This window comes from Grammomys surdaster, unplaced genomic scaffold, assembly GCF_004785775.1.
Source record: "Grammomys surdaster isolate TR1022 unplaced genomic scaffold, NIH_TR_1.0 339, whole genome shotgun sequence".
In the NCBI taxonomy this organism is placed as follows: domain Eukaryota; kingdom Metazoa; phylum Chordata; class Mammalia; order Rodentia; family Muridae; genus Grammomys; species Grammomys surdaster.
Window position 1 is genome coordinate 1,086,587 of NW_021604758.1, and position 19,285 is coordinate 1,105,871.

At 50.2% G+C, this 19,285-nt stretch overlaps 1 protein-coding gene across 1 annotated transcript; it reads right to left on the minus strand.

Annotated features, from left to right (window-relative positions):
* Positions 1–6,155: 6,155 nt before the first annotated feature.
* Ceacam19 (carcinoembryonic antigen related cell adhesion molecule 19) lies at positions 6,156–15,382 on the minus strand. The gene is made up of 7 exons (XM_028778627.1): positions 15,328–15,382; positions 13,980–14,348; positions 10,813–10,957; positions 10,583–10,629; positions 9,848–9,933; positions 7,237–7,299; positions 6,156–6,209 (listed from the first exon to the last, which is right to left on the minus strand). The coding sequence occupies exons 1-7, from the start codon at positions 15,380–15,382 to the stop codon at positions 6,156–6,158; spliced, it is 819 nt and encodes a 272-aa protein (XP_028634460.1).
* Between the last annotated feature and the right edge of the window lie 3,903 nt (positions 15,383–19,285).

Genomic DNA, 19,285 nt, shown 5'->3' on the forward strand with positions numbered 1-19,285 from the left:
GGAGCCATGCTCTCCGGCCCAGGGCCTCCTCTATCTCAGCTCACCTTCCACAGGGGCAGAAAGAGGTCATCCCTGTGACCCTACAGAGGCCTATACCCTGTCCCTGGTGCCCTTGAGAGTTCATGGAGGTCTGCTGTGTTGGGAGCTGGGAGGGGTGTCTACACTTCCAGTCACCAGTCTATATGCTGGGTGATCCTGTGACCCTGCTGAGCAGGCACAGGCCCTTTCACCCACAGAGGTTGCTTCTGAACAGAAGGTTTTCCCCATGAGAGCCCAGCCCACTTCCTTCCCCAGGCCACTTCCTCATTTGTCAGACAAGGAGCCACTATCTCTTAGAAGCTAGCTTATCCTGGGAGTGGCAGGGCCGGGTGACAGGGACCCTGGGAGGAAGATCTTGCTGCTGCCCAGTCCCAAAGACACCCAGCTCAGGCTGTACTGCCTGGAGTCCAGTCCTCACTGACTCCTGCTTTGGTTGCGTTTTGGGATCTTCTCTTTTTCATTTGTTTGCATTCTTCCAGGGAGAGGGAGAGGAGAATCCCGGGTTGAGTTTTGGGGTACAAAAGGAAGTTCAGTCCTATGGATCCCAAAGTGGGGGATAAGGGGGTAGAGAATACTAAAGGGGGTGACCACAAGTCCCCGCTGGGATCACAGGTGTGCACCACCACACTGCTGGTATGGTTTTTTTTTTTTTTTTTTTTTTTTTTTTGCTGGTTTGTTTTGGTTTGGGTTTTTGAGACAGAGTCTTTCTATGTAGTCTTGGCTGGCGTGGAACTCACTATGTAGATCAGATTGGCTTTGACCTCACAGAGATTCACCTGATCCTGCTCCCCCAGTGCTGGGATTAAAGGGGTGTACCCCACACCCGGCCTGAGAAGTTTGTCTCTAAAGGCACTGGGTGCAATGGGTGGCTCTAGACAGGGAGGGAAAGGGTTGAGCTGATTTGTGTGGGGGAGAAAGACGGACTGTGGAGAGGCTGAGGTGGAGAGGAGGGAGGTGCCTGGTCCAGGCTGGGCTGTGGGAACAGGGAAAGAAAGCTAAGTCCAGGGGTGATAGCGTTTGTTCTGGCTGCAGGCAGAGGCCGATCAAGGTTGGGTGTTTTGGCCTGAGGCAGTTGAGTGGGCTGTGAGTACTCACAGGCGGGCAAAAGTGGGGTGGGGGCTGGGCGTCATGTGGGTATCATGTTTGTGCTAGGCGGCCTGTCTGTTGGCCTTTGCTGCCTCCTGCTGGCTCAGCATGGACTCCTATGTAATGAACTGTGTGGGATCTGCAAGGTTCCTGGATTCAAGAGTGACTGCTTTTCACACTCCTCCCCACCCCCTTTTTATATTAAAACAGAAAAAAAAAAAACCCGACCAACCCCCCAAAGAAAAAACCAACCACCACCCCCAAAGAAACCCCCAGTTATTTATTATTGTGTGTACATCAAAGCTCAATGGCTGGCTTGTTCCCTCCTTCCGGTGTGTGGGTACCAGAGATCAGGTCATCGGCTGGGCAGCAAGGCCCTTTACCCATGAAGCCATCTTGCCGGCCTGTTTTTAGTTTATGGATACTGAAGCATGAACATCTTAGTGCTCCGAACATTCGTTCTATTGCTTTCCTTCCCAACAATGTCACCTCTGTGCTTTTGTCCGCACCTCTTCCATTGCCCCGCAGTCTCCTTGCGGTGAGTTGTGAGTTCAGCTCCCTGAGGGAGAGGTCTCTGTGTTGGTTATATAGATGTCTCCTGGGACCTAAAACAGTGCTGTATCCAGCAGGTGCTCAATAAATACGTGTGGAACTCAGGACTGGATGGGTTCTCTTCACCCTTCCTGCTTGCCTGCCTGCCTTCCTTCCTTCCTTCCTTCCTTCCTTCCTTCCTTCCTTCCTTTCTTTCTTTTCTTGGTTTTTCAAGACAGGGTTTCTCTTTATAGCCCGGGCTGTCCTGGAACTCACTCTGAAGACCAGGCTGCCCTCGAACTCAGAAATGCACCTGCCTCTGCCTTCCTGCTTTCTAACCGTCCCTTTTCAACCTACAACCAGCCCCTGCCAAGGTTACCTCTACCTCATCTCTCTGCACTTGCGGTTTGCCTCTAGCCTCCATGCTCTGGTCCAGTATCTGCTGGATGAACAGAGTCCCTGGAAAAAATAAGTTAAGCAGGGCAGGCTTGCTTAGGTATTTCTGTCAGGGGAGCTGGATCAAGGTTCAATTCCCAAGATGCTCTCTGCATATGGTGCTCCTGGACTCCCTCTTCCGATCAGAGTAGAATTGGATGTCTGCCATCCTTAGAAACCTGTACCACGTGACTTGATTCAGCCAATGAAAAGTGAGTGGAAGCCTTGTTTCCAGCTCGGAGTGCACACCCACGCACCCCGCTTTTCTGTACAAGGATGAAGAACGGCTCTGTCAGCCTGATGTCCGAAGATGTCCATCTGAATACGTCCACATGCAGCCGAGTTCTCATGACTTGTCACACCTATCCACCTGAGACAACCTTGTAGGAGGGGAAAAGGAAATCTTACAAGCTTTACAAGCTGAGGACAGCACGGGGCCAATTGTTACTGCAGCAAAATCCGGCTCATCCTGACTACACAACCATACCCTTTCCTTTCCTATCACCAGCATGCTGCCCCGACACAGCCACATCAACTCTGAAGCCCCGCGTCACAAGTCACAAGGTAGCAATGTAACAGAGTGAGAGTCCTGAAAATCTGAGGTCAGAGGTCATGGCCCACCCACAAGTTATATAATATAGTATATAATATTGTATGATACAGTATATTATACACATAATATAAGATATACAGGATTTTGTCGCTGATTTCATTGATTTTTAGATTGATTTTAAAGATTTGTCTATTGCTTTATTTCAGTCTTTTCAAAATAGGGTTTCTCCATTTCCCGAGTACTGGGATTAAAAGCACGTGCCACGAGGCCTGGCTTAGAGATTTGTTTTTATGTGTAGGTGTGTTCCTCTGTGGGGGTGTGGCACACATGAGTGTAGAACCTGAGGAGGACAGAAGAGGGCGCTGGATCCTCTGGAGCTGGAGTCACAGGCAGTTGTGAGCTGCCCAGTGTAGGTGCTGGGAATTGAACTCGGCTCCTCTGCAAGAGCAGCCATCATACTTAACTACTGAATCCTCCAGGAAACTTCAAATTTTGTCTTATTTGGTGTAGGACTTTGGCATATAATGGGAGGTGACACCATTCTGTCAGTAAGGAGGCCAGAGCGGCGTGGTGCTACAAGCCTGGTCTCCTAGCATTGTGGAATTGGGGACGGGAGGATCCTGAGTTCAAAGGAAGTCTTTGAATGTGAGGCCAGCCTGGGCTATATAACACCCTCCATCCCCCACCCCCGTCTCAAAGTGGGGAGGGGTCAGTGAGGTGACAGGATGTGGTGCACACTAGATTGGCAAATAATCACATGCTGTTTTAGCTCTCGGAGGTGGGGCTACTGATCCCTGATGTCTCAGTGTCCCCTGAGGCCCCTTGTCTGGGGAAGGGCTAAACAGCTCCACCTCGGTGGCAAGGAGGAAAAGACAGCAAAACAACCCAGGAGTAAAAAAAGAAAGCATTGCCTTTGAGAACAGCTAGAAGACAAGCCATTTTCAAGGTCTTACTATTCTTTTTTACTTTTTTTTTTAATTGTGCGAGTATGTCTGTGACTTCAGGAGTTACAGGCAGGTGTGCTGGGAATGGCACTCAGGTCCTCTAGGAAAAGAAGCACGAGCTCTTAACCGCTGAGCCATCTCTCCAGCCCATGGCTGTTACCCTTTGTCCTCCAATATAAAGGTGCCAGCAGTGAGAGAAGGAGCCAGGAACTCCATTCAGTCAAAAATAAATGCATTCAGTCAAAAGGGACAGTATGGCTCCTGCAGTTCATTCTCCAGACTCTCTGTGAAAGTGAAACAATCAGGCTCAGTGGCCTTATCTGGGAAGGGCTGCTTGAACCTGGGTTGAAGGTCTGTTTAGAAAGAGCTGGGAATAACGGACTCCCCGAAGAAGACACTGAAGTTAGGGGGTTTTTGCTCAGATAACTATCTAATTGTCATGGCCAATCTGTCTACAGCATCCTCAGGACCCCAACTCCTTCACTCGCTCTGTTTCTTGCAGGGAAGTAGAACTCTCTGTGAACTGTTGATAAAACTTCTATTTTTGATTCTACTGAACGTAACCCCACAGAGGCCAGACCTAGTTGCAAGGGCATCTGGAAAATGTAGTTTTTATGTTGAAGAGGCTGGGTCTCCACACCTGTGGTCAGAGTGAGCTGGGCTATGCTCCAGTAATAAGAAGCCCCGTTTTACCCACAGCGTGGTTCATTTAGGGTTTATTTCTCACTCCTGCGACACTTACTGTCTCAGGTAGTCAGCTATGAAAAGGGTCAGGAGAACTCAGCTTTGTGTGGGCTTATTCAGGAACCAGACTGACAGGGCTAGTCACTGTGACCGGAGTAGGGCGGGAAAGTGATGGCGCACCTGGAGTCCTGGGTACTACTTGCACTCACATTCCATTAACCAGAGCGCGTCACCTTTTGTATCCTAATTAGGGGCTGAGGAAGTGCAATTCCACCTGTGGCCACAAGAGGGAGGAAGAGCACAGTGTGAACATCTTTTGACCAAACTTTCTCACACACACTCTCTCTCAAATGAAAATAATTTTTAAAAATTATAAATTTGGCCAGCTGCTGGTGGCACACACCTTTAACCCAGCAATCAAGAGGCAGAGGCAGGTGGATCTCTGTGAGTTTGAGGCCAGCCTAGTTCACACAGCAAGTTGCAGGATAGCTAGGGCTACACAGAGAGACTTTGTCTCAAAAAAATAAGTTTTAAAAAGACCGTAATTAAAAACCCTGCTTTATTTATTCATTCTGACTCCTCTGGCCCTTAGGTCACATGGTTGATCTGGGTGGCAGCTTAGTCATGCACTGGTTGTATGAGATCAAAGCTTGGGGAAGTCCCTCGGAGGGGCTCATTTGCATATTGTCAATCAGCTGTGGCTGTAACTTCCCCTACCTGGGGTCCTTCAGTATTCCCATTTCCTGTTTGCTGGAACAACCTGCTGTGAACGAGTGGCTTAAAACCATGCGAGTTTATCATCTTATAGCAAAACGTCGGGAGTACAAAGTGGCCATCACTGAGTTCTTGAGCTCAGAGGCCACAGGGTTGTCCCGCAGGATTGGGGCGGGGCAGTTTCTTGAGCTTTCAAGCTTCCTGAGACTTCTCTCAGGCTTGTCTTCCCAGTGGTGGAGGATTCCTGTTTTGTCCCCCGCGGTTGAGGATTGAACCCAGGCCTCTCTCCTCCTTGGCAGTCCGCCTGCAGTGCCCCTGTCCCTCTCGGGTGGATTTCAGGAGAGGGCTGACTTATTAAGCTGAGTTCTCAGTCCCTCACTGGTGGGTTCTGGGCAGGTGCTCTACAACGGTGCTCCAGCCCCAGGCCTCTGCGTGGCTGATTTTGAAGCAGATCAGGGGTTGGGCAGTTAATTTGCCCAGGGCTGTTATCTTCCGACGGCTGCTTGGCTCTAAGAGCAGAGATTCTCAACCTTCCTAATCCTGAGACCCTTTAATACAGTTCCTCGTGTTGTGGTGACCCCCCCCATCATAAAATCATTTTGTTGCTACTTCACAACTGCTATCTTGCTGTTATGAATTGTAATGCAACTATCTGACATTTCGGATGGTTTTAGGAGAATTCTATGAGAAGGTCATTTGACACTCAAAGGGGTCGCGACCCACAGGTTGAGAAACCCTGGCGGTTGCGTGGTCTTCCTGGTAGTGCTTTCTTCCCAATGAAAGGGCTTCTGCGTAATCGGTTGAGGCAGGATGGATTTTTATGGTGGGGTACCTTTGAGGTAGACCCAAGGCCTTCTTCTCATCCCTCAAATACCTGGATGGGGCCCCTGGCCTTGGGTGGGGCAGGAGCCTGCTTTCTTTGAGGCTGGTGGCTCAAGAGGCACCGACCGAAGGTTGTTGGGACATTGGGGATCTGGGGCTGTGAGTCTCTTGTCCCGCGCAGCACCGTCCCCGTGTCATGCCGGGTCTATGGCAGAGCCTGTCTTGCCAGTTTCCTCACAGCGTTCTCCTGTGGGTGTCACGTGTGTCCTTTCTGTAGATGTGAGGTCCTGAGGGGTGGAGTCTGGAAGTTGAGATTCTGTCTTCTGTTCAGGCTGGGCCAGGGCTCATCAGGAAGTTAGCACCAGCTTGCAGTATGGGGCTGGGTCGGGATTTAGTAGGTCCTAGGAGGAGGGGGACAGGAACTGTGAGGGGCGGGAGAGGTGGAGGTAGAAGAGACACCGATGGGCGGTGGTGGCGCATGCCTTTAATCCCAGCACTTGGGAGGCAGAGGCAGGAGGATTTCTGAGTTCGAGGCCAGCCTGGTCTACAGAGTGAGTTCCAGGACAGCCAGGGCTACACAGAGAAACCCTGTCTCGAACCCCCACCCCACCCCAAAATAAAAGAGGCAGAAGAGACACATCGGTGGTGGTTGGGAGCGGGGTTAGAGTTGGGGTTGAGCATATGACAGACTGGAACCAGGAGACTGAAAGGGGTGAGCCCCAGAGTTAGGGGACACTAGGGAGCAGGGGAGATGGACCCAAAATAACAGGGGCAAGGCCAGACAGGAAAAAAGGAGGATGAGATACTACTAAACCAAGAAAGAGAGAAGGAGGGGGAAGGGGAGAGGAGGGAAGGAAAGGAGGAGGGGGAGGGGGAGGGAAAATGGATGAGAAAGGGGAGATGGGGAGGAGGAAGAGATGCAGAAAGAGGAGGAGGTGGGGGATGGAGAGTTGGGAGATCTATAGGAAGAGAAAGGGTGGAGAGAGGGAGAGAGAGAGAGAGAGAGAGAGAGAGAGAGAGAGAGATCAGAAGACCAGAAGAGCAGAGAAACACACATGGATGGAGACAGACTGAGGAGACAGAGGGGCACCCAGGGAAAGATTGTAGAGAGTTGATACCCAATCCAGAAATGGGTCCCCTCATGCATTGGGGTTCCATAAAGGCCTGACCTGCTCTGCTGTGTGACCCTGAGCAATCTCCTTTCCCTCTCTGGGCCTTGCTCATCCTGTACAGATCTGAGGCTTTTGATCATTTCTGCAGAGGAGGAACCCAGGCCCAGGAAAGCAATGGCTTGTTCAGTGGATCAATCTCAAGGAAGCCGAAGCAGGTTTCACTGGGAGATTTCTCGAGGGGAGAGAGGAGAGGATAGCCCTTGTCCCTGCCCATGGTTCTATGGGGTTCTTGGGGGGTGAAGGGAGCAATCCATACCTGATAGTACTGGTTCTCTGGCTGTGGCTCCTGAGAGGCTGGTGGAGGTGGAGGAGGCAGCCTCTGCAAGGGAGAGATACAGGTGAGGGCGTTCCCCATGGCCTCCAAGCTTTGATCCTGGTGTTATGTATGATGTAGGGACCCAGACCCAGTCCCCATTGGCCCTCTGGTTATGAGGCCCCTTAGTGCGGGTGAACACATCTTAGGCAGTGGTCCCACAGTGAGGGCTTTTGGCGTGCTCAGGAGCTTAGCTTCTCCCCAACACAGGGTTTAAGAATTTGCCTTTGTTTTCTACATTCTCTGTCTCTGTCAGCCTTTTAAAAATATGATTGTTGCCAGGCAGTGGTGGCGCACACCTTTAATCCCAGCACTCGGGAGGCAGAGGCAGGCAGATCTCTGAGTTCGAGGCCAACCTGGTCTACAGTGTGAGTTCCAGGACAGCCAGGGCTACGCAGAGAAACTCTCTCTTGAGAACACAAAACAAATCATCGTCAACAACAACAATTGTATGTAGGGTGTGACAGCACACACATGGAGGTCTGAGGGTGAGTTTGGGGAATTGACTCTCTTTGACTTGTAAGTGGGTGTCAGGGATGGAGCGCAGGTCCCCAGGTTAATAGAGGACGTGCCTTTGCCTGCTCAGCCACTTCTCTGGCTCCTTGTTTTCCTGATCCTTTAAAGAATTCTTTTAATTTTTACTGGTATGTGTGTCTGTATGTCTGTGTGTATGTGTCTGTGCTGTGTGTGATTGTGTGTGTATGTGTGCATGTATGGATGCATATATGTCTGTGTGTATGTCTGTGTGTGGTGAATGTGTGTGTGTGTGTGTGTGTGTGTTTGTGAACATGTATGTCTATGTGTGTGAGTGTGTATGTGTCTGTGCTGTGTCTATTTGTCTGTGAATGTGTATATGTGGTGTTGTCTGTGTGTGTCTGTATGTCTATATGTTTGTGTATGGTGCATGTATTTGTATGTGTCTGTGGTGTGTGTGTGTTTGTGTGTGTGAGCATGTGCACGTGGCTGCCCACTGAGGCAGTTGTGAGCTGCCCAATGAGGGTGCTGGGATCCAAATTCGGGTCCTTAAAAGTATCAGGAACGTGCTAAGGCACGTCTCCAGCCAACTCCCTCCACCTCCTTCTGTTGTTGTTTTGAGACAGGGTCTCAATCTAGCCCAGGCTTGTAGGGCACTCAGACTGCACTACCCAGACGGGCATCAGAACTGCTGAGGTAGGAATCTCAGAGATCTGAGCTGGCAGGAGCGAAGCTGTCCCACTCCAGCCTCGAATGCCTGCTCTGGAGCACCAGGTAACCAAGGCCACCAACTGAGAGGACAACGGGCACTCAGTCACATAGCACAGCACCTGGAGTTCTTCTGCCTCCAATGGAGGATGTCAATAGCCTTAGCCTTCAGCCAATGAGTGTCCCTTCCTGGATATTCTAATGCCCTTCCCCAAAATTATATAATCCCTGATTCACCCCGAATAAAGCATATGCATCTACCTCCACGCCCAATAAAGAAATACGAACAAGGGGCTGGAGAGATGGCTCAGCACTGAAGAGCCCTGGCTGCTCTTCCAGAGGTCCTGAGTTCAGTTTCCAGCAACCACATGGTGGTTCTCTAAGGGGATCTGCTGCCCTCTTCTGGTGGGCGGGTGTACATGCAGCAGAGCGCTCATACAATGAGAAAGGGATTTTTAAAAAAAGAAAACGAAACATGAACAGGCTAAGATCGTCTCACAGAGCTGCTTCTTCAAAGATCCCCACGGAGAAGGCCTTCATTGAAAGAGCCCTGACACTAAGATTCCCAAAGAAGGCCTTCTCCCTTCCCTCCCGCCCTCCGGCACTTGCTGCCACCCGGACCGGAATCCTGCTTGGCCCGGGCTCCGCTTTTCCTTTCTGGTTTGGCCTCAAGCTTGGAAGCTGACTTTAAACTCCTGATTCTCTTGCCTCCAGTGCCCACACTCTGGGATAATAGTTGACGGGGAAACCAAGGGTTTCTCTGTGTATCCCTGGCTGTCCTGAAAGTCACTCTGTAGACCAGGCTGGCCTTGAACTCACCACCTGCCTCTGCCTCCCAAGTGCTGGGATTAAAGGCGTGTGCCACCACTTCTCAGCCTGAAATCATGACTCTTTGGTGACTCTGCCTGCACACTGTATAGCTTCCATGAGCCTCACCAGTTCTGGGTGTGGCTGCCACGATCCTGTATGTAACCACAGAAAACTCACTGGTTTGACTTGGATGAAATCGTTGATTTAGCTGTCGTTGGGCTATCTCAGGTGAAGAGACATACAAGAACTGGAGAGGGGGGACTGGCAAGATGGCTCAATGTGGCAAGGTGCTTGCCACTAACCCTGATGATCTGAGTTCAAATCCAACCACTCACGTGGTAGAAGGAGAGAACTGACTCCCACAAGTTGTCCTCTGACCTCTGCATGCAGGTCATGGCGCATGCTTCTCCCCCCACCCCATCCCTCACACACAAATGAAGGAGAGGAAGACAGAATAAGTTGACTGGGGAGAGAAAGGATCGAGTCATGGCTTCCAGGTGCCCAGACACCATGGCTAACTCTGGGTTTTTCGAGAAGCAAGATCTAAGGGGACAGGACTCACCATGGGTGGGTTTTCTGACTCCATGTCACTGACAGGGGACACCAGGAACATTGGAGATGGCATCACTTCATAGATGTTGCTGTCACCTGAGGTAGAGGAGGAAGGGGGTCCTACAGGCAGATGGCTCACTCCTGTAAACTCGCTCTGCCTGCCTGTCCATTTCACTCACTTAGTCGCTCAACTAACATTTATGCAAATTCCTCCTCTTGTCAGCTGTGTGCTGGGGACACCGTGGTGGCCCAGACAATCCAGACTGCACCCTTCTAGAACTCAGAGTCCCCTGGGAGAGGAGAGACCCACGCCCAGAGAGTGACAATCCAGAGAGTCTAAGGCTGGGGGTGGGGGATATGGAAACATAGAAATAGGCCTGGCCAGCCTGAACGTCAGGGAGGACTACCTGGAGGAGGGGTCATCTGAGACAGTGGGAAGTGAGAACTGGGCAGAAGCAGGAGGGAAGCCTGCAGGAGCCTGGCAAGAGAGCCCACTGTGCAGATAGTGAGGAACCCGAGAGCCACGCTAGGGAGACACAAGTCTGTCCCGAGACACTGGGGAAGCTATGGAAGGCTTATTAGCAGGAGACATGTTAAGAGCAGGGACCCTAGAGGTTTAGGAGGGGCCTTAAATCCCTTTGATCCCCTCATGTGTCCAAGGGTCCCTGAGGGCTCTGACAGCTGGGGGCCTCTAACCCTGGAGACACAGAAAGGCTGGGTAGAAAGACACTTTCTCCTGGCTTACCAGACTCAGGACTCGTGTTCACCTCTGGCTTCTCTGTAGCTGGATTCCTAGGGGTACACAGAAGAACCCTGAGATGCTAGGGTGGGGGGAAAGGGACCCCGGCATCCTGGAGACTCTGTCTCCCTGATTCCCACCTGTTGACTTGATTCTCACCCAGATTGGGAAAGACAGGAGAGTCAGAGGGGAAAGAGAAGGGATGGAGGGCACAGAGGGGGTTCTGGGAATTGTACCTGGGGCTCCGGCCCTTCCGGCTTCGAGTGACCAGGAGGTAGGCAATGCCACATACAAGTAGTGACCCGATAGCAAGACTCCCAGTGATGATGGCTGCCGTGATCCCAGCATTGACAGAGAGGTGTGAGGTGGGCCCGTGTGCATCTGGGAGTGAGGGTTGTCTCAAGGAAGACTTTAGTCTGCCCTCACCTAACTCCTTTCTTTCCAGTGCCATGCCATGCAGGCTAGACATCCATTCCACCACTGAGCCACGCCCCCAGCCCCTCACTGGGGGATTCTAGGCAGGGGCTCTACCACTGAGCCACACCCCAGCCCCTCACTGGGGGATTCTAGGCAGGGGCTCTACCACTGAGCCATGCCCCCAGCCCCTCACTGGGGGATTCTAGGTCAGGACTCTGTTGCTGAGCTAAACCGGCTCAGCCCACTCTTCTGAGCTATCATTTTTAAAAAATATTATTTTGAGATAGGATCTCCTATAGTCCCATCAGGCCTCAAATTTACTATGTAGCTAAGGATGACTCTGAATTGTGCCGCTAAGGATGCTTATATTCCTGCACACGAGTGTGTATGTGTGTGCGTGTGTGTGTGTGTGCGTGCGTGCAGAGGAAGACCAGAAGTGGATGTCAAGTGTCTTCTTCAATCAGTGTCTACCTTGGTGTTTGAGACCTCTCACTGAGTCTGGAGCCAGCCCATGGCTAGGCTGGGTGTCCAGCAAATCTCAGCGATCCTCCTGCCTCTGAGACTGACCCAGACCTAGGATTACAGATGTTCACTACCACGTGCAATTTATATGTTGGTGGGGACTTAACCCAGGGCTTCATATGTACCAGGCATGCACTCTGCCAACTGAGCTACGTATACAGCCTACGTGAACTGGTTTGTTTGTTTGTTTGTTTTTTTAAGTTTTATTGTGTGCGTATGAGTATTTTGGCTGCAAGTATGTCGGTGTACCATGTGCATGCCACGCGCTTGCAGAAGCAAGAAAGGGCGTTGGAGCTCTAGATGGTTGTGAGTCGCTATGTGGATGCTCAGAACCAAACTCGGGTCTTCTGGACGAGCAGCCAGTGTTCATATCTGTAAGCGATTTCTCCAAGAGCCTTGTAAATCCTTTTAAAGAAATCAATCCTTTCTTTATTTTTCCCATTTTCCCTTCCTCTTTTCTGTAATTTTGAGGGAAAATTTCAATAAGTTGCCTAGCCTGGTTTTGGACTTTCTATCCTTTTGCCTCGTCACCAAGCTGGGCTTGCCTCTCAACCCAGGCAGAGCTCAAGGCCCTGGGCTGATGGGATTTAAAGTGTTCCGAGTCCCTCATCACTTCTTCATGCTGTCCATCAGACAGAAGCAGTCTCCTCTGGGTGAAGTGTCTCCCTCTGCTAACATGTTACTATTTTTTTCTTGAGCATAAACAGTGAGTTTATCAGCTGAGTAAGTGAAACATTTTAATTTCCAGAGCTGAAAAGGAAACAGTGTTTCCCACACCCCATTCTGTGAGTTGTTACTCTAACAAGCTTGAAGGTCTGAGCCCTCTTCTTTGTTTTCTGTTGGTTGGTTTTTGTTTTTCCAGACAGGGTTTCCCTGTGTCGCCTGGGTTGTCCTGGAATTCACTCTGTAGACCAGGTTAGCCGCAAACTCACAGAGATTACGTTGCCTCTGCCTCCAGAGTGCTGGGATTAAAGGTGTATGCCTCCATCACTTACCTTAGCCCTCTTCTTTGAATGTGGGACACTGACTGGCTTGTAATCAAAAAATGGCACATCAGTGACACTGCATGGGGACAAGGACAGAGTTAGCAGCAGCTAAGGGAGCTGGGGGTTACTGCTCAGTGGTAGAACCCCTGCCTAGAAGTGAGGGCCTCGGGGCAGGATCTTCCTTCTCTCCCTTTTTTTCTTTCTTTCTTTCTTTCTTTCTTTCTTTCTTTCTTTCTTTCTTTCTTTCTTTCTTTCTATTTTTCTTTCTTTTTTCTTTTCTTGGTGTTTTGAGACAGGGTTTCTCTGTATAGTTCTGGTTGTCCTGGAATTCACTCTGTAGACCAGGCTGGCCTTGAACTCAGAGATCTGCTGCCTCTGCCTTCTGACTGCTGGGTTTAAAAGCAAGCACCACTATTACCCAGTATTTGTTTATTTGTTTCTCTTTATGAGTTTATTTAGTTATTCACATGTGTGCCTGCATCAGCAAGTAGAGTTAAGAGGACACCTTTGGGAGTTGGCTTTCTCCGTTTACCTTGCAGGTCCTGGGGGACAAAATCAGTCCATCAGGCTTGGCAGCAAGTGCCTTCCCCCTTGAGCTATCTTACTGACCCTGTTGACATTTTTGAAACACAGTCCTGTTCAGTTGTCCAGTATGACCTGGAACTCATTATGTGGCTTGGGCTGCCTGAGAATTCCCCACTACCCTTCCTCAGTCCATCCAGTGGTGGGTGACACTTATATCCCACTACACCTAACTAAAAATCTTCTTCTTCAGCAAGACCTCTCTGATGACTTCCCCTCCTGTGTCATGTTAACTCCTTTAATTTTCTGAGCCAGGCAAATTATAACTCCAGCATGCCTCAGTTTTCCCATCTTTAAAATGGAGCTAACAATGGTGACTACCTTAGGAAGCTTCTTTAAGTGCAAAGTAGTTACTATATTGTGGTGGTCCTCATTCAAGGGTGACCCTGGTTCTGGGGGACACTTGCCAAAACCTAGCATATGATTCTTATGAGTAGCAAGCACTAGTACTGTCTCATAAGAAGTAAAACTTCTATGAGATGCAGTCCTCTACCCGAAGCTATTAGCCAGTCCTAATGATTAGCGTGATCTAGGGAAATTCTTTAGATTCATACTTGGCCAGGTAAGATTCCCAAGTAGTGTTAGATAGCAGTCTTGTTTCCTACTTGTCTCTCAGCCCTTCATCTGGAACGGCTACATCAATAAATACTTGAGCTGTGATCACGAAAATTGAGCAATTCATCAGGGCCAGGCATATAAACGATGCTCAAGGGATGTAGGAATAAGCAATGTACGGGGAGAACTAATGAAATGGGGTGTATCTTAGGGTCTGGGAGATCCAGGGTCTGGTACTCCGCAGGTGCTCAATCAATGGACACTGTGCGTAATGAATGAAGAGGCCAAATGAAATGGTGTTTGCACTTGGCCTCCCCCCCCACCACAGCCGTCCCGCTTACCAGCCACCTGGACGTCAATCTTGACCTTCATTGTCCAGGCAGGGTTCATGGTGGCAGCCACCTGGTAGGTGCCGCTGTCTGAAGGTTGGGCACTTCGAAGCAGCATGGAACCGTTCGGGAAGCCAACGATGTCTCGCTGTCCCATGGCACTGCCGTCCCTCTGGGGCCGTGGTAGTCCAGGGATGTAAGAGAACAGCCTTGTGCCCCCAGAAGCCTCCTCCCCCAGGTACCAGACAAAGTCCTGGGCAGTGCCAGGGACACCATGAAGGGACAGGAGAAGGTCCTGGTTCTTTTGAGGCTGCTCTGGAATCATCTGGATGTGGAGGGCTGCCTGGGAGCCTTGGGGCAGCCGAAGGGCCAGGAACAAGGCTGTTGGAAAGTATGGAAGAGACCTGAGGTCAAGGGTTGGTCAAGGTAACAAAACTTTCCTCTCTACAGACTCTCAACCACAAGCAAAGACCGTAAGGGCTGCACATTGGAAATGACAATGAGATTGATTAGTGATGTCTGCCCTGGGAGTAGGAATATAAGCACAGATGCTACAGATCTGCCACCCCATTGGCAGAAGGTTTTTCTGCCCTGAGATGCTATGTGGTCTGTCCCTAAACATTTGGACCCTCTGAATTTACTTATTCAATCAACATTTAAAGGCATATCTATTCCATTTCATCATAGGCCAATTACATCATCTAGGTTTGTCTCTTCCTCTTCCTCTTCTTCCTCTTCCTCCTCCTCCTCCTGTTCTACCTTCTCATTCTTCAAGACAGGGTCTCTCTGTGTAGCCCTGGCTGTCCTGGAACTCACACTGTAGACCAGGCTGGCCTTAAATTCATAGAGATTCATTTGCTTCTGCTTCCTGAATGTTGGGATCAAAGTCATGCGCCGTCACCTCCTGGTTTCTTCTTCTTCTTTTTTGAGTCAAGATCGCCTGGAACTGAATTCACTATGCAGTCCAGTTCCAATTTGTGATCCTCCTACCTCAGCCTCCAAAGTGCTGCCATTACAGATGTGCACCACCACGCCTGGCTTGTTCCTAGATTTTTGCTTTTTATTTGAAACAAGGTCTCAAGTAGACCGGGCCAGCCTTGAACCGGCTATGTAGTTCAGAATGTCCTTCTACCTTCCAAACTCTGGGAATCTACGTGTGACTCACCTATCCAGCCTCAGTCTCTAGTCCCTTCCCTCCCTCCTTCGCTCACTCTCCAGAACCCAGTAGGAAAGCAAACACTAATTCCTACCCTCATAGTTACATTCTAGAAGATTCCATAGATGAAACAGGGTTGGAGCGGTGATGTCACTACCCTGCCCCATCTTGTCCCTCAGCCCTTTGAGGCTGTTTCCTCCTTACCTAAGAACAGGAGGCCCTTTGAGAAGCAGCCTGGGATCCAGGTCCAAATCTCCATCTTGCTTCCTGTAGAGACAGCAAAGGCACTGAGAGCCACAGGCTGGGGTCTTGCTCTCTGGAGAGTGAAGGTCAGTGGAGCATCCAGCGGGATACCTCGGGACACAGCCAGGCTCGGAGGCTGCCGAGCCCGGCATCCCCTTCCACTGTCTCCCAGCCTCTCGGGGCTCCACCCAGGCCCTGAGATGAAGCGCAAGCACTGGTTGGACCAGTCTTCCCAGGACTCCTCCCAGCCCCTCCATTCTCTTCTCACTCAGCGTGGCTGGCTAAGGGAAAACAGAGGCAGCCTCTGTTTGAGCAACACTCCCCACCCATCCCCACTACCTATCCTTGAAGCCAGGACGGACAAACTGAGGTTCAGGGAAGTGTGAAAGTCAGTGAGGAGCAGAGGGAGGTTCTTTTTTTTTTTTTTTAAATCTGGGGCAGGTTCACGCTAAAGGATTTAACTTTTTCTTTTAACATTTATTGTGTGTGTGTGTGTGCGTGTGTTGGGGAGTGGGCAGAGTGCCTCCCTCCACCATGTGGGTCTTAGGAATTGAACTCAGGTTATCAGACTTGGCCGCAACTGCCTTCACCCTCTGAGACATCTTGTCATACTTAGCTTTTTGTTTTGTTTTGTTTTTCTTTTCTTTTCTTTTCTTTTTTTTTTTTTAAGAAATTCCATGACCCTTGCCCAGCCTGTGACCCGACGGGGCCTAAGAAGTGTTCTCCTGCCGGGTGGTGATGGTACACGCCTTTAATCCCAGCACTTGGGAGGCAGAGGCAGGCAGATTTCTGAGTTGGAGGCCAGCCTGGTCTACAGAGTGAGTTCCAGGACAGCCAGGGCTACCCAAAGAAGCCCTGTCTCGAAAAAACAAACAACAAAAAAAGAAGTGTTCTCCTTGTCTTCAGCTCTCTGTGTATCAATCACAGCCTCCCTTTCAGACCCACTCCTAGACATGGCTGTGATCAGAGGACAGATGAAAATCAAGGGGGACTCGGAGAGCCCCTGGGATACCTCCGTCTAACCTAAGAGGAAGGGAGGGCTCCCTGGAGGAAGAGACTTGGAATCAGGAAAGAAGTGATGGGCGAGCCTGTGCCCCAGGCTGCCCAGCTCATGCAAAGGAAGGGGGTGGAGGGGTGGGGCTGAGCACCCCAGTGCATCATGGGAACTGTGAAATCTGGGTCACTGAGGTACTGGGAAGGGCTGTGTGAGGCTAGTTGGTGGGAGAAGCAGGCTCTTCAGTTCTGCCAGGTTTTGAGCTCTTCCTGATCTGAGCTTGGGGTGAAGGGTTCAGGGCTGTCTTGATACTGAAATAGTACACTACATTGGCTGTTTATATAAAATTAGAAATTAACTATAAAAGTGTTTAAATGGTAGGAGAATGGTAAGAGACAGGAGGATGGATGTGATCAAAATGTATGTTGGGGCCACTAGATGGCTCAGCAGGTCAAGGAGCTTGCCACCAAGGTTGACGACCTGAGTTCTATTCTCGGGGCCCACACGGTGGAAGGAGAGAACCAAGTCCCACGAGTGTCCCACAGAAGGTCTTCTGACCTTCATACACAGGCTGTGGCATGATGGCACAGACCTTTAACTCCAGCTCTCAGGAGGCAGAGGCAAGTGGATCTCCGTGACTTCCAAGCCAGCCTGATCTACGGAATAGACCCTTCAGTCCCTACTTTGGGGCAATCAGGAATTGTGGCTTTTTATGTCGGGTCTACAATCACCACATCACACTGAGCTGGGTGGGAAGTCCGGCCTGGAGCCCTGGGCATCTTTCTTTACTCACTTGGCTGCAAACAGCCCCACAACTGGTCCTCTGAGAAATTCAAATCAACATCATCTCCTCCTGTGCATGCCTGGAGTAGCAGCAGCCTGCAGTCACTAACTTTAACTGTCATTTGGACCAGCCTGCTGACCCACGCCCAGCCCTCCAATAGAGCTCCCGACCCCCTCCTTCTCTATACCCGGAGGGCTTAATGGTGGTGTCTCCAGGCATCTCCCAATGCTCATTCTCGCTACAGACCTGTCAGTACTCTGTCTGCCACCAAGTGGGTGTAGACAATGAGGCAATTGTGTTGAGAATCTAGGGGAGTGTTTCTCAACCTTCCTATCTCTGGGACCACGTAATACAGTTCCTCACATTGTGGTGATGCCCCCAACCATAAAATTATTTCCGTTGCTACTTCATAACTGTAATTTTGCTACTGTTTGTAACCTAATTGTAATGTAAACCCTAAGGGGTCTCAACCCACAGGTTGAGAACCACTGATCTCGAAGCTGTTTGCAGAAGAGATGGAAAGATGGCTCGGCACATAAGAGTACTAGCTGTTCTTTTAGAGAACCAAGGGTTAGTCCAGAGGACCCTGCTTGGGTTCCCAGAACCTATGTGGTAGCTTACAGCTATCTGTCACTAATTCCAGTTCCGGGGATCTGGCGCCCTCTCAAGGCCTCTTTGGGAACTGCACTTACCTACATGGGCTTACACACAGAGTCAGGCTGGGGAGAGGTAACGTGCTTCCTTTAGAAGCTTCAGGACCTGAGTTCGAGCCCCTGGACATACATAAAAAAAAAAAAAATCCTTGTACTGCGGTGTGTGCTTGTAATCCCTGTACTGGAGAGGTGGGGACAGGAGGATCCCTGGGGCTGGATGCCTGCTCAGTCTAGCTGAATTGTGACCAGCAGACCAGTGAGGGGCGCTATAAAACAATACAAATAATAAAGGCAGATAGCCAGGCGTGGTAGCACACATCTTTAATCTTACACTCAGGATACAGAGGTAGGCTGACCTCTGAATTACAGGACAAACCTCTATGTAAGGACAAACCTGTCTCTAAATAAATAAATAATAAATAAGTAAGGGAGGAAGATACCAGCGTTTATTATAACACTTAGACAATGATAACGGGGTAAGAGGCAAGCCAATGAGACCAGACAGCTAATGTTGCCCAGAGGGGTTTCCTGTCTTCAGAGGCTCATGGGAGAAGGGGTTGACTTCTTCACAGGGTCTGAATCTTGAAACCATGGCTGGGATGCAGCATCCATCTTGGCATCAGCCTGAGGTGGGTACCAGTGTGTGGCGGGAGATGGGGATGAGGAATAGACAGGCAGCCGGGCTGCACATCGTGCTATAGCCAAACCAGATAACCCCGCTCCTGTCAGCCCCAGCCTGCTGGCCCGCCAGGGTTCCGCTGTGGGGGGTTGAAGCATCTGAAAACCACATTCCTTTTTTTTTTTTTTTTTTGGTTTTTCGAGACAGGGTTTCTCTGTGTAGCCCTGGCTGTCCCGGAACTCACTCTGTAGACCAGGCTGGCCTCGAACTCTCAAACTCAGAAACCCGCCAGTCTCTGCCTCCCAAGTGCTGGGATTAAAGGCTTGCGCCACCACTGCCTGGCTCTATTTTTTTTTTTAACAACATGTACTTATTTTGTGTGTGCTCATACTTGCCACACCGCATATGCGGTGGTCACAGGCCAACTGGTGGGGAGTTAACTTCTTCCAGAATTTGGGTCTCAGGAATTGAACCCAGGGCCTTATGCTTAGGGGCAAGCACCTTTACCTTCTGAGCCATCTCAATGGCCCCTAACATGACATCTTATATAAAGTTGTCTTTCAAGCTGGACAGTGGTGGCGCATGCCTTTAATCCCAGTACTAGGGAGACAGAGGCAGGTAGATTTCTGAGTTCCAGGCCAGCCTGGTTTACAGAGTGAATTCTAGGACAGTCAAGGCTACACAGAGACCGTCTGAAAAAAACCAAACCACTCCCCCACACACAAACCAAAAATAAAACAACCCCCCCCAAAAAACAAAAATAACCAACCAAACAAAAACTAGATATGTGCATTCCTTCCTAGACTCCCCTGCGCTGCCAGTGCTGTCTTCGTGAGGGCTTTGAGGCCTTTCTAAGGCCAGACTCTTAA